Here is a 15,853-nt window from a genome sequence, read left to right as displayed (position 1 = left end):
CCCACTGAACAATTTAGTCTAGTCCACGTCAATGTGGCAGGCTCATCAGGCTGTACTGGGGGGGATTGGGGATGGGAGGTGAAACAGGGGATAAACATTATAAGGATAACTTGACAACACAATAACATATAAATTGCCCTAGGTAGGGCACAAACCATTCTTTGACTTCCGTGAACCATTATCACATTTCCATGTACTAAGGGGCGATAGATGTCAGGCTCCTGGGCCGACACACCTCACTTGAGCATGGACTTTATGGATTCTGCAACCTAATATGTCAATCACAGTCAGCCATGTGTAATTCAGGCGTGGACTTAAACTGAGCTCCCGCAGCATATTCCTCCAGGTAGGCTTTTGCATCTGCCGGGTTTAAGAAATCGGTAAACGAGGCACCGTCATATATACGTAGGCGAGCTGGGTATAGAAGTGCAAACTTGCATCCGTCCTGCACCAGCTGTGAACAAATGGGGGCAAAGTCCTTTCTTGCTTTGGACAGTTCGGCCGAAAAGTCTTGGAAAATGAGAATTTTTTCACCATTCCAGGATAAATTTCTGCATCTACGAGAAGCTGTCCAGAGTAATTCTTTATGCAGGTAATTTAGGCTTTTAAAGACAACGGCTCGGGGTCTCGCATTTTCATGGTGTCGTGGCGGGCCAATTCTGTGAGCGCGTTCAATTATTAAATCCTGGCACCTGTCGGCAACCCTGAGTAGTGTCGGTAAAGTGATGCGTATAAAATCAAATAATTCTTGACCTTTTACTGTCTCAGGGAGGCCTACGATCCTTAAGTTTTGCCTGCGCGAGCGGTTCTCCAAGTCTTGTACCTTATTGTGTAGTTGGTGTATTTCAGTAGCTTGCGTGGCGACTTGTTTTTTCAATGTACTAACATCAGCAAACGTTTCCCCCATCTGGTGTTCAGTTTTTAGTACCCTTTGGGTCAGCATTGTCAGTTTCTGATTTATCTGTGCAGTTTGTGCTTTTAAAAGCGGGTCTATTGCTAGACGCACCGCTTGCACCATTTCCCCATATGTGACCGGGTGATCCATGTGCGGTATCACCCTGTTAGAGTCTGATGTCGGGGAGTCTGGGGGGGGAGTCTGCATCAGAGGGGACATTTACCTCTTGTCCCGTGTTGCGCACCTGCTGCTGCGGAGGAGTGGATTCCGCGTGGCGTCGCTCCTTCTCCTTCGCGTTGCGCTTCTTTGTGGACGGCATAGAGGTGAGGTACTTGTCCATGTAGCGGACACCTTCCCTCAACTATCCTGGGTGGCTGGCAGAGATCTGGAGGCTAAATAGCCGTGAAATCGGTGATGAGGTGTCCCGGTCAGCGGAGCTGTATTGTTCAGCAGCCGTCCATGCTGCTGCCGGACCACTCACTACCTTCTTTCCTAGGGTGCAGCCTGGTGTGGATGTCAGGGCCAGTGGGTGGGAGGGCAGTGACAGCCATTCTAAGCCCACCAGTGGCCTGTTACCATGGTAGTGTCCTCTGATTGGATCCAACAATCCAAAACATAGACGCGGGAAATATAACATTTTGCCTCATTTTTGGTCTGAGCCAGGCAGGAAGATCCAAGTGGGAATCGGATCTACTCATAAGTGGATTCATTATGTTTCATTATACATAAGGCCAGAATGCCATTATAGCAAAAATCTATTTTATGCAAAAAAAATAAGATTTTACTTACCGATAAATCTATTTCTCGTAGTCCGTAGTGGATGCTGGGGACTCCGTCAGGACCATGGGGAATAGCGGCTCCGCAGGAGACAGGGCACAAAAATAAAGCTTTAGGATCAGGTGGTGTGCACTGGCTCCTCCCCCCATGACCCTCCTCCAAGCCTCAGCTAGGATACTGTGCCCGGACGAGCGTACACAATAAGGAAGGATAATGAATCCCGGGTAAGACTCATACCAGCCACACCAATCACACCGTACAACTTGTGGTCTGAACCCAGTTAACAGTATGACAAACGTAGGAGCCTCTGAACAGACGGCTCACAACAATAACAACCCGATTTTTTTGTAACAATAACTATGTACAAGTATTGCAGACAATCCGCACTTGGGATGGGCGCCCAGCATCCACTACGGACTACGAGAAATAGATTTATCGGTAAGTAAAATCTTATTTTCTCTGACGTCCTAAGTGGATGCTGGGGACTCCGTCAGGACCATGGAAATTATACCAAAGCTCCCAAACGGGCGGGAGAGTGCGGATGACTCTGCAGCACCGAATGAGAGAACTCCAGGTCCTCTTTAGCCAGGGTATCAAATTTGTAGAATTTTACAAACGTGTTCTCCCCCGACCACGTAGCTGCTCGGCAGAGTTGTAATGCCGAGACCCCCCGGGCAGCCGCCCAGGATGAGCCCACTTTCCTTGTGGAATGGGCCTTGACAGATTTTGGTTGTGGCAAGCCTGCCACAGAATGTGCAAGTTGAATTGTGCTACAAATCCAACGAGCAATCGTCTGCTTAGAAGCAGGAGCACCCAGCTTGTTGGGTGCATACAATATAAACAGCGAGTCAGACTTTCTGACTCCAGCCGTTCTTGAAATATATATTTTCAATGCCCGGACCACGTCCAACAACTTGGAATCCTCCAAATCGTTAGTAGCCGCAGGCACCACAATAGGCTGGTTCAGGTGAAACGCTGACACCACCTTAGGCAGAAAATGAGGACGCGTCCGCAGTTCTGCCCTGTCCGAATGGAAAATCAGATATGGGCTTTTATAGGATAAAGCCGCCAATTCTGACACTCTCCTGGCTGAAGCCAGGGCCAGTAACATGGTTACTTTCCATGTAAGATATTTCAAATCCGCCGATTTGAGTGGCTCAAACCAATGGGATTTGAGAAAATCCAAAACTACATTAAGGTCCCACGGAGCCACTGGGGGCACAACTGGGGGCTGTATATGTAGTACTCCTTTTACAAAAGTCTGGACTTCAGGAACTGAAGCCAATTCTTTCTGGAAGAAAATCGACAGGGCCGAAATTTGAACCTTAATGGACCCCAATTTGAGGCCCATAGACAATCCTGTTTGCAGGAAATGTAGGAATCGACCCAATTGAAATTCCTCCGTGGGGGCCTTCCTGGCCTCACACCATGCAACATATTTTCTCCAAATGCGGTGATAATGTTGTGCAGTCACCTCCTTCCTGGCTTTTACCAGTGTAGGAATGACCTCTTCCGGAATGCCTTTTTCCCTTAGAATTCGGCGTTCAACCGCCACGCCGTCAAACGCAGCCGCGGTAAGTCTTGGAATAGACACGGTCCCTGCTGAAGCAGGTCCCGTCTTAGAGGTAGAGGCCACGGATCCTCCGTGAGCATCTCTTGAAGTTCCGGGTATCAAGTTCTTCTTGGCCAATCCGGAGCCACTAGTATCGTTCTTACTCCCCTTTGCCGTATAATTCTCAGTACTTTTGGTATGAGAGGCAGAGGAGGGAACACATACACTGACTGGAACACCCACGGTGTTACCAGAGCGTCCACAGCTATTGCCTGAGGGTCTCTTGACCTGGCGCAATACCTGTCCAGTTTTTTGTTGAGGCGGGACGCCATCATATCCACCTTTGGTTTTTCCCAACGGTTCACAATCATGTGGAAGACTTCTGGATGAAGTCCCCACTCTCCCGGGTGTAGATCGTGTCTGCTGAGGAAGTCTGCTTCCCAGTTGTCCACTCCCGGAATGAACACTGCTGACAGTGCTATCACATGATCTTCCGCCCAGCGAAGAATCCTTGCAGCTTCTGCCATTGCTGTCCTGCTTCTTGTGCCGCCCTGTCTGTTTTACGTGGGCGACTGCCGTGATGTTGTCCGACTGGATCAACACCGGCTGACCCTGAAGCAGGGGTTCTGCCAGACTTAGAGCATTGTAAATCGCTCTTAGCTCCAGTATATTTATGTGAAAAGACATCTCCAGGCTTGACCATACTCCCTGGAAGTTTCTTCCCTGTGTGACCGCTCCCCAGCCTCTCAGACTGGCATCCGTGGTCACCAGGACCCAGTCCTGTATGCCGAATCTGCGGCCCTCTAACAGATGAGCACTCTGCAACCACCACAGAAGAGACACCCTTGTCCGTGGTGATAAGGTTATCCGCTGGTGCATCTGCAGATGCGATCCGGACCATTTGTCCAACAGATCCCACTGAAAAGTTCGTGCGTGGAATCTGCCGAATGGAATCGCTTCGTAAGAAGCCACCATCTTTCCCAGGACTCTTGTGCATTGATGCACAGACACTTTTCCTGGTTTTAGGAGGTTCCTGACAAGTTTGGATAACTCCTTGGCTTTCTCCTCCGGAAGAAACACCTTTTTCTGAACCGTGTCCAGAATCATTCCCAGGAACAGCAGACGTGTTGTCGGTGTCAACTGAGATTTTGGAAAATTCAGAATCCACCCGTGTTGTTGCAGCACTAATCGGGTTAGTGCTACTCCGTCCTCCAGCTGTTCTCTGGACCTTGCCCTTATCAGGAGATCGTCCAAGTAAGGGATAATTAATACGCCTCTTCTTCGAAGAAGAATCATCATTTCGGCCATTACCTTGGTAAAGACCCGAGGTGCCGTGGACAATCCAAACGGCAGCGTCTGAAACTGATAATGACAGTTTTGCACCACGAACCTGAGGTACCCTTGATGTGAAGGGCAAATTGGGACATGCAGGTAAGCATCCTTTATGTCCAGGGACACCATAAAGTCCCCTTCTTCCAGATTCGCTATCACTGCTCTGAGTGACTCCATCTTGAATTTGAATTTCTGTATGTACAGGTTCAAAGATTTCAGATTTAGAATAGGTCTTACCGAGCCGTCCGGCTTCGGTACCACAAATAGCGTGGAGTAATACCCTTTTCCTTGTTGTAGGAGGGGTACCTTGACTATCACCTGCTGAGAAAACAGCTTGTGAATGGCTTCCAATACCGTCGCCCTGTCTGAGGGAGACGTTGGCAAAGCAGACTTTAGGAACCGGCGAGGGGGAGACTTCTCGAACTCCAACCTGTAACCCTGAGATACTACCTGCAGGATCCAGGGGTCCACCTGTGAGCAAGCCCACTGTGCGCTGAAATTCTTGAGTCGACCCCCCACCGCTCCTGAGTCCGCTTGTAAAGCCCCAGCGTCATGCTGAGGGCTTTGCAGAACCCTGGGAGGGCTTCTGTTCCTGGGCAGGGGCAGCTTGCTGTCCTCTCTTACCCCTTCCTCTGCCCCGGGGCAGATATGACTGTCCTTTTGCCCGCTTGTTCTTATAGGACCGAAAGGACTGCGGCTGAAAAGACGGTGTCTTTTTCTGTTGGGAGGGGGTCTGAGGTAAAAAGGTGGATTTTCCGGCAGTTGCCGTGGCCACCAGATCCGATAGACCGATGCCAAATAATTCCTCCCCTTTATACGGCAATACTTCCATATGTCGTTTAGAATCCGCATCACCTGACCACTGTCGCGTCCATAAACTTCTTCTGGCAGATATGGACATCGCATTTACTCTCGATGCCAGAGTGCAAATATCCCTCTGAGCATCTCGCATATAAAGAAAAGCATCCTTTAATTGCTCTATAGTCAATAAAATACTGTCCCTATCCAGGGTATCAATATTTTCAGTCAGGGAATCCGACCAGACCACCCCAGCACTGCACATCCAGGCTGAGGCGATGGCTGGTCGCAGTATAACAACAGTATGTGTGTATATACTTTTTAGGGTAGTTTCCAGCCTCCTATCAGCTGGATCCTTGAGGGCGGCCGTATCTGGAGACGATAACGCCACTTGTTTTGATAAGCGTGTGAGCGCCTTATCCACCCTAGGGGGTGTTTCCCAGCGCGCCCTAACCTCTGGCGGGAAAGGGTATAATGCCAATAACTTTTTTGAAATTAGCACTTTTCTATCTGGGTTAACCCACGCTTCATCACATACATCATTCAATTCCTCTGATTCAGGAAAAACTACAGGTAGTTTTTTCACCCCCACATAATACCCCTTTTTGTGGTACTTGCAGTATCAGAGATATGCAAAGCCTCCTTCATTGCCGTGATCATATAACGTGTGGCCCTACTTGAAAATACGTTTGTTTCTTCACCGTCGACACTAGATTCAGTGTCCGTGTCTGGGTCTGTGTCGACCGACTGAGGTAAAGGGCGTTTTACAGCCCCTGACGGTGTCTGAGACGCCTGGGCAGGTACCAACTGGTTTTCCGGCCGTCTCATGTCGTCAACTGATTTTTGTAATGTGCTGACATTATCACGTAATTCCATAAACAAAGCCATCCATTCCGGTGTCGACTCCCTGGGGGGTGACATCACCATTATCGGCAATTGCTCTGCCTCCACACCAACATCGTCCTCATACATGTCGACACACACGTACCGACACACAGCAGACACACAGGGAATGCTCTTATCGAAGACAGGACCCCACTAGCCCTTTGGGGAGACAGAGGGAGAGTTTGCCAGCACACACCCAAGCGCTATAATATATATGGGAACAACCTTATATAAGTGTTGTATCCTTATAGCAGCTTAAATATATAAAATATCGCCAAAAAAAGTGCCCCCTCTCTCTGTTTTACCCTGTTTCTGTAGTGCAGTGCAGGGGAGAGTCCTGGGAGCCTTCCTCACAGCGGAGCTGAGCAGGAAAATGGCGCTGTGTGCTGAGGAGAATAAGCCCCGCCCCCTATTCCGGCGGGCTTTTCTCCCGGAGTTTGAGATATCTGGCATGGGTTTAATACATCCATATAGCCTCAAGGGCTATATGTGATGTATTTTTTAGCCATAAAAGGTATTATACATTGCTGCCCAGGGCGCCCCCAGCAGCGCCCTGCACCCTCCGTGACCTAAGGTGTGAAGTGTGTGACAACAATGGCGCACAGCTGCAGTGCTGTGCGCTACCTTCATGAAGAGTGAAAAGCCTTCTGCCGCCGGTTTCTGGACCTTCAATCTTCAGCATCTGCAAGGGGGGTCGGCGGCGCGGCTCCGGGACGAACCCCAGGGTGAGACCTGTGTTCCGACTCCCTCTGGAGCTAATGGTGTCCAGTAGCCTAAGAAGCCAATCCATCCTGCACGCAGGTGAGTTGAACTTCTCTTCCCTAAGTCCCTCGATGCAGTGAGCCTGTTGCCAGCAGGACTCACTGAACATAAAAAACCTAAAAACTTTTTCTAAGCAGCTCCTTAAGAGAGCCACCTAGATTGCACCCTGCTCGGACGGGCACAAAAACCTAACTGAGGCTTGGAGGAGGGTCATGGGGGGAGGAGCCAGTGCACACCACCTGATCCTAAAGCTTTATTTTTGTGCCCTGTCTCCTGCGGAGCCGCTATTCCCCATGGTCCTGACGGAGTCCCCAGCATCCACTTAGGACGTCAGAGAAAAAATATTGAGCCTACATGCAACTTAAAGGTGAACACTTAGCTCTTTCCCTCTGATTAAAAAGGATATATGTTCACAGCTATAGTCCAAGCAAGACATATAATTATATGTTATTTGAATAAGGTGTGCAGAGGGCATACCAAAGCATACTTACCTACCTTCCCTGAAGCTGCCAGAGACTCACGATTTATCGGGTAGTCCTCCGCAGCCCCGGAAGGGTAGTTGGCTCTCCGGCATCCCACCCACTTCTAGTGAAGTAGGCTGGATGGGGATAAAATCACTGCAATCACAATGACAGTGTGAAGGGGATAGGGCTAAAAGATGTGAATTGCGTAATTTACACAGAGACCCGGAAATCATGGCCATTTCCCCATCTTGGGGATGGGACCTAATGACGTGATCGTCTGGGACCCGCCCCCACAAGATAGCCTGATGCGTCGCCTCTCTGTGCTTCTCCCGGAGAGGAGACACAAAAAAAATCAGGTAAGTTTCTTCCAAAGTGAACTATCTTAATCTACCATTACCTTCATTACTGTTTGGAAATGTGTGTTTAGTTTGGTGGTTTTAGCAGCGTTCTGTACATGCCAGTGGAGAATAGTTGAACCAGGCCAGTGACTTAACCATGCATTGTAGTTTATACAGCACAGGTGTTAGTACAACCATACTCACCTTTACATTACTTGATAGGTGAAGCTTTTAGCAGAGAGGGGTGCAGACAGCCGGTAACTGTCTTCTGGTATTAGATAGCAGGGTACTGCAACAGTGGTATCACAGGGTTCAGAATGCAGAGCTCTGGAGCTAAGAGGACAGCCATCCACACTATGCAGGGACTGCACTGGCCCACAGGGGCACAGGGGAAACCCCTGGGTGGGCCCCAGTGACTGGCCAGGAGATGGGATGGGGGTGGGGGATCCTCTAGGGATCAGGTTCCAGACTGTGCACTTGAATTATACATTATACATATGTCACATTATGCTGCACAGGACTATGGTGTATTCTGTACAGTGCATTGCTGTTATTAATCTGGTATGCATGCACTAGCAGTATTTACTATATATATATATATATATATATATATATATATATATCTATATCAAGGGGCTCAGACCATGCACTAATGATTAGGCAAACCTCTAAGCATGGGCTCCTAGCACTGCATTTCCCCAGTGGGCCCTTCATGCACCAGTCCGACACTGACACTGTGTCACTCATACACAGTAAACAAGATGGAGCTTTGATTAACCGTGGTTTGATTTTCACGGAGAAACATGTTAAGGACATCCCACGCTGCTGGTTTTCCCTGAGATCTACACAAGCACAGCACCACAGTCCGGACTCCAGCACACGGCAAACTGCCTGAATTCTGCAGCTACGAACGGCGCCCTCCCTCCCCGGTGAACTGAATAGAACACCGCCGCTCCCACCAACCACAACGGATTCCGCATGCTGACAGCCAGCCTCACATGAGACTCTAAGGATTAAGTGGTGAGCACAAAATTGTTTGGCGGTCGGGGGAGGTAGTAGCATAGCGCCCATCGTTTATACAGCTGAACATTCACCATCTAGTGAACACCATTCACATTCCCTAAAACAAATTGGGACTTTATAATTTGCTTTGGAGCGAACCAGCCACACTGGTCTTTTGGATGTGGACATCTGTGCAATATACAGTTGGGATACAGTATATGGCAGCGTGTAAATAATATCAGCAGTGAGAATAATTCTTTTATGAAAATATGCATTGCATTTTTTATTCTTTTATTTTATGTGATTGAATAAAATATTTATATAGTAATGATCGGTATGTAGCGCTCTCTTGTGATATTGCATGTTTCACAATTACTTTGTATCTATTTGAGTATCGCAGAATACTCATGTGGGAGCAGCTATAAGTATATAGATATCAGTATATCAATTCTATTATATAAATTGGGTGACCAACAGCTTTATTTTGTGCCTTATATCAGAGCGCCTGATTTGATAATTTTAGGAGTCATAATTATCAAGCACTATAGTACTTTGATTAAAGAAACACAGTAGCTCAGCTTTATATCACTTTTTTATGATTAATCTGAACCCCTCATTGCCTCTTAACCACTTGCCTGGCATGGTCGCATCAAATGCGACCACACCAGGCTGTGCTTTCCCTGACATGGTCGCATCTTGTCAGAAAGCTCATTGTGCAATTGCTGCTCTCAGAGGGACCTCCGGTCGGTCCCTCTGCTTCCTGGTTCCCTCCCCTCCAGTGCCTGCCGTGCTGACGATCACTGCTGATCAGTCACCCGGCAACACCCCCCACCCAGCGGCTGCAGACACTAGCAGCCGCTGGGGAAATGTAAAACACAGCCCCTCACCTACCTGAAGGACTCTGGGGGCTGCTGAGGGCTGGATGCCTAAACGGGAAGTCGCGATGGTCGTGATGTCTCAATCATGGATGGTCGCGATGTTTCGATCATCAATGTTTTTCCAATTTTTTTTTTTTTAAATGTTGTTTTTTTTGGTTGTTTTTTTTTAAAAGAAAATCATTTTTGATAATTTAACTTAACTATTCTTTACCTAAATCTATCATTAAAAAAGTTGACAATTTTGGAGCTGTTTTTGGAGACAAAAATTCATCAGTTAAGTGGTTAAAGAGATTATGAATGGTGGAGTCACATCAATCTTATTCAATTTAGATAGTTTAATATGTATTTACAATAAATATTTTATTATAGTATCTATTCATAACATATAATAAGTAACATCACATAATTGTCATCTACAGTATTACATAAATGGTAATGTCTAGCTGGTACAAAAAAAAATACATCAAGCGATTGTTTGTATTGCTAGATATTCAATAAAGTTTTGTAGAAAAAACGAAGGGTCACATTTATCAAAGCTTAGAGAGAGAGATAAAGTGGAGAGAAAGTACCAGCCAGTCAGCTTCTGTAATTTTACAGGCTGTGTTTGAAAAATGACAGGAGCTGATTGGTTGGTACAATATCTCTCCAAGCTTTGATAAATAGGCCTAAAGCAGTAAGTCTACTAAAAGAAAACACGGGAAAGAGATATTTTAGCATCACAGACAGGACTATTTTATGGATTAAACATGTGTAGCAGCTAATGCTCTATACATACCCTAAGAATATACAATGGAGGCACTATCGTGTTATTAAATCCAATTATTCATTAGCACTAGATGAAATACAGTACATTCTGTATTCTCAACCTGCCCCACCCACCACCCACAGAACAACTCTGAATTGGTGGCATTGACTGAAGATTGTAGTGCATATTGAACCCCTCTTTAGAGCTGCTTAGAATGTATAAAATGTTTGTGCTGAGCTCCAGAAAGTTAAACTTTGCCAGTGGGCCATCCATATAATCTATACTTTAATAAATATATAATACTTTGTTATTAGCCAGTTAATTTTAGGAAAATATTACAATATAATTGTAAACCTAATAATAACCTATAACACATGACTATTGTATGACATATATTAAACAATATATAAACCACATCATGTATTGAGGAAGCCACAAAGACTTGGTTGCTTTACCCATTAAAAAAGTGTTGTTGTCAGAACTCTCTGTTATATTCCCCAGATCTTCATAATTTCTGGGCATGAGCAGCCTGGATATAAGGCTGCTCAGTTTTGATTCCATTGTAGATTGAAGCCTTTCAGTAGGAAGTGGAATATAATAAGTTACATTTTGTTCTGTGGGATCAAGGCATACTCCTTCAGAAGACTTTTTAAAGGAGACATCACTAAGGTCAATACCTGCCAATGATGCAGGTGATGAGCAGGGTATATCCCGTACCAGTTTATAGCTCTCCATCCAGTCTCTTAACCATTCAATCCGACAGTCACATTCCCAAGGATTCTTAAAAAGATAAAGTCTTCCAATAAAATAAACTGGTTTAAAAACCTCAAAGGATAAAGATGCCAAGTTGTTGCTATTTAAGTGTAAAGATACCAAGCTAGTAATGTTTTCAAAAGCCTCTTCCTCAATATAGCTTATATTATTCCGGTCTAGATAAAGGACTTCTAACTCAACTAGATCTTGAAACCAAACTCGTGAGACATTGTGTATAAAGTTTCCACCTAAATTTAGCATCTTTAACCTTTTCAGTCCTTTGAAGGAGTTTTCTGGTAACTCATTCAATAAATTGTCATTGAGAAAGAGGTACTCCATTTTGTCACAGTCTTGGAAAGACTTATCATGAATGACATTTATCTTATTGTCTTGAAGGTTGAGATATTTTAGATTTGGTATATCCTGAAGAGAATTGTAGGCCACTGCCTCAATCCTGTTACTTTCCAAGTAAACATGAGTCAAGCTCTGCATACCACGGATAGCTCCTGGAATCCTACGAAAATAATTTTGAAAAAACATGAGTTCACGCAGAAATAGAAGTTCCACAAATAACCTGTCTGGGATGTTGAACAGATTGCAGTCAGCTAAGTCCAACTTCACTAACTTCTTTAAAGCAGAGAATGTTTGAGTATGCAAATAACGGATGTACTCATTATGAGCCATTTTTAGTTCAATCAAATTGGGTAATCCTTTGAAAGCTCCTGGAGTGATGAAGGATATGTTGTTGTGACTAAGTGAGAGACATTTTAATGACGGCAAGGTCCCAAAGGCCAATTCTGAGAGAAATTTGATGTTATTTTTATCTAGGTTAATAAAGGATGCTTCACATGGAAATTCATTAGGGATCTCTGTTAGTCCTATACGATCACATAGAACAGAGCAGTTTCGTTCCTGAGTACATGCACAACTTGATGGACAGGAGCGGAAACAGGCCCATATGGCATACAGTGGTTGGATGAAAAGGACAACTAGAATAAGAAAAAAAAAAACAATTCTTATAGTAAATATAATGCAGGACAAACAATTTTAAAATTCAAGTAATATTAATAGGGGCTTCAAGATGTGACAATTTTTACATTTTAATAGTTCCCTTGCCTTGTGGAACTCATTTTATGAACATTGCAACATTTATAATGTACTGATTGTAAGAGTATGGTTTATTAGGTGGACAGTAAAAAGGTCGACCCCAAAAGATCGACCTGCACAAGGTCGAGAAGAGAAAAGATCGACACAAACAAAAGGTCGACATGAAAATGGCCAACACATGAAAAGGTTGACATGAGTTTTTTAGGTTATTGGGGAGTCAATTATTCATTTTCACTGCTGCATTCAGCACAAGTTACCATTTCCAATCGTAGTCCGTGTGGATAGTAAAGTGTGAAAAAGTTATAAAAATGAAAAAAAAAAAGTTAAAAACCCATATCGACCATATACTGTGTCGACCGTTTGACTATGTTGACCTAATGCATGTTGACCAATAGTGATAATTTTATTGACCGTCAACCTTGACCTTAACTCCAGATACAGATTGGAAAGATAATCAATCTCAGATTGTGTTTTTGATACATTGTGTCAGATAGAGACCTGCCAAAATGATTGATTTACACTGTGATTCCTTGATATAGTATCTATCCAAAATACTACATTAGTGCAGCACACAGCTGAATGGTGAATTTAGTACAGGTTGAGTATCCCATATCCAAATATTCCGAAATACGGAATATTCCGAAATACGGACTTTTTTGAGTGAGAGAGAAAAAACCTTTGTTTTTTGATGGCTCAATGTACACAAACTTTGTTTAATACACAAAGTTATTAAAAATATTGTATTTAATGACCTTCAGGCTGTGTGTATAAGGTGTATATGAAACATAAATGAATTGTGTGAATATAGACACACTTTGTTTAATGCACAAAGTTATAAAAAATATTGGCTCTAATGACCTTCAGGCTGTGTGTATAAGGTGTATATGTAACATAAATGCATTCTGTGCTTAGATTTAGGTACCATTACCATGATATCTCATTATGGTATGCAATTATTCCAAAATACGGAAAAATCCCATATCCAAAATACCTCTGGTCCCAAGCATTTTGGATAAGGGATACTCAACCTGTACAATGCTTTAGCACTGCATGCTGCAAAAAGTAAGTGTGGCTCACACAACATCATTTTTATATTGTTGCCAGGGCAGTCGAGAGCCGGGATGGGCCCAGGTACTTTTCAAGGGGTGTGGCCTAACCACAGGAGGTGTGGTCATGTACCCTTAGAAAAAAATACTAAAAAAAATAGTATTTGAAGCATTTCCATGGCCACACTGCAGCCCAGTACACAGCAGCATTTGCTGGGCTGAGGAAAAGAGCTGCTGCTGCTAGGTAAGGGGGAGGGGGCCTGGGCCCTCACTTGGCCCCTCTATCAGACCCGGCCCGGGTAATTGTTTTACTGATTGTTGCATGACATACATGCACGCCATTAATTTAATGTAGTAACCATTATAGCAAACATGATATTCAATGGTTCCTGTGCAAAGACATGTAATGTACCTGGTATGATAAAAAGCATATAATTACTGTAATATAAATGTACTGTAGCAGGAACACAATGTTTAAAAGGATATTCTTTTGTTGGATGTTGAAAATGTAAATCTTTAAATTGTGTGGTATTGCAAAAACAATCAGTCAGTCCCAACTGTCTATGACCTACAACCAATGGAATCAGTATGATATCCCGGCTGTCGGGATCCTGGCGGTCAGCAGTCCGACGCCGGAATCCCGACATCTTGAATATCGGTGGTGAGTGCAGCATGTCCCCTCATGGCCTCGCTGCACACTTCAAGCCCGGTGGCGACTAATCTATTCCACCTTGGGTGGTTGCGTGGACCACCACCCAAGTGGGGGATCCGGGCGGTGGTTGGGATTCCGACCACTGGCATTTCACTGGGTGTCAGGATACCAGCGTCGGTATCCTGACCGGCTGGATCACGACAGCCGGCAACGTAATTGCCTCTCCAAACAACTGCCCAGCACCTAGAGTACATCCGTTTTCTCATAGCCCACATATCAATGATTGCCAGCTCACCTCCTTGCTGACCATCAATTCCCACTCTTGCCTTCAGAACTTCTCCAGTACTATTCCCAACCTTTACATTGTTCTCCCATGCTTAATTAAGGTCAATTATTAAATATCAGGATTTAGGCCTGATAATTATAATTTCTATAATTATCAGGCCTAATTATCAGGCTTAAGGTTCTTCAGGATGTAATAAAAACACATCAAGGGACAGGTGTCTGATAGGCAATCACTTTACTTCCTGGTTTGGGAGCCGCCCACCCTACTGCACATATGCAGTCTGATGATTGCACATGTGCGTGTGACCATTGCTGCAGAAGGATCCCATGGATCCCTCTCCCAGAATGTTTTGTGATCTGTAGTTCATAGGCTACAATGGATAATACCATCTGAAGATCGTGTTAGCTACTGGGGCCAAGCTCCAGAATGGTTGGTAAATTTGACATTTTAATAGCTATCACAGGGAGTTACTTTCGTGAAAAAAATGGGGGTCTCCTCTACATAGATCCAGGTGTTTTGGGGGTATATCCTGCAATTTTTTTTTTATAAATATGCCACTTAAATCTTTATCCAGCCTTCTAGTCTTTACACGTCTTTTAAATCTCATATGGTCACTCCACATTCCACCCCTCCTCCTAACTCTCCAATCTCTGCATTCCACAGCTCTGTTCCCTCTGCCCACCCATGTCATCTCTAGAAAGTAAGCTGTCAAGGGGTGACATGCAAATGCGTGACCTAGCTAACTTTGCATGGGGAAGCTATAGATGTTAAAAAAAAAACCATACAATAGAAGGGTTCAGTATGATTTACCGACGGTTGAGATGCTGGCCATCAGTGTACTTACAACGGCATCCCGGCCGTCAGTATGCCGGCAGTGGGGCAAGCGCAAAGAGCCCCACAAGAGGGAATTGCCCCTGTGAGCTGGGATTTCGGCTGTCGGTATTGTCAGCAGTTGATATTCCGGTGTCGGTATCCTGACCGCTGGGAACCCAACTGCCTCCAAATTAACTGTATTCCCAATAGAATTGTCTGAAACATGCATACAATAAGATAATATATGCACAGGTAATTAAAAAGCCTCTAGCAGCAATAGTACTGCATCTGCAATCAGCTAATCAGAAACATTCTGTTTGTGCCCATGACTGTCATCATTATCATCATGTACTTGCAGCTGTTCTAAGCCACAGATGATTTGGCTTTCACAGGCTTATATGTGTTTGTGTGTGTGCCAATCTGCATCTGTTTACAATTGCAGAGCTTGTACTTACTGTTCTTTGGCTACTGTCAAGGACATAGCTACCATAGGTGCAGTGAGTGCAGCTGCTATGGGGCCCAGAGCTGATAGGGGCCCACCTTCCCTGTCACAGTTGCATGTGTTATATAAATTTTCACCATTGGGTGGTACATAGGGGCCCTTACAAACATTTGCCTTGGGACCTGCAATATATTGTATCTAGATGTGCCCCTTGACCTGTTCATTGTAATGTGGTAAAAAAATTAACTGGAGGGCATTATAATGTTACATATCTAAACATGGGCATTATAATGTGGCATAATATGAACTGGGGACTCGGGGTTATT

General features: G+C 44.7%; 1 protein-coding gene across 1 annotated transcript; it reads right to left on the bottom strand.

Moving 5' to 3' along the window:
• Positions 1–277: 277 nt before the first annotated feature.
• Positions 278–15,566, bottom strand: NYX (nyctalopin). The gene is made up of 3 exons (XM_063952950.1): positions 15,541–15,566; positions 10,884–12,196; positions 278–567 (listed from the first exon to the last, which is right to left on the bottom strand). Exons 1-3 carry the CDS (start codon positions 15,564–15,566, stop codon positions 278–280), a joined length of 1,629 nt encoding a protein of 542 aa, XP_063809020.1.
• Between the last annotated feature and the right edge of the window lie 287 nt (positions 15,567–15,853).

This window comes from Pseudophryne corroboree, chromosome 2 (assembly GCF_028390025.1).
Source record: "Pseudophryne corroboree isolate aPseCor3 chromosome 2, aPseCor3.hap2, whole genome shotgun sequence".
Lineage (NCBI taxonomy): Eukaryota > Metazoa > Chordata > Amphibia > Anura > Myobatrachidae > Pseudophryne > Pseudophryne corroboree.
This window is presented reverse-complemented; position numbering and strand designations above follow the sequence as displayed.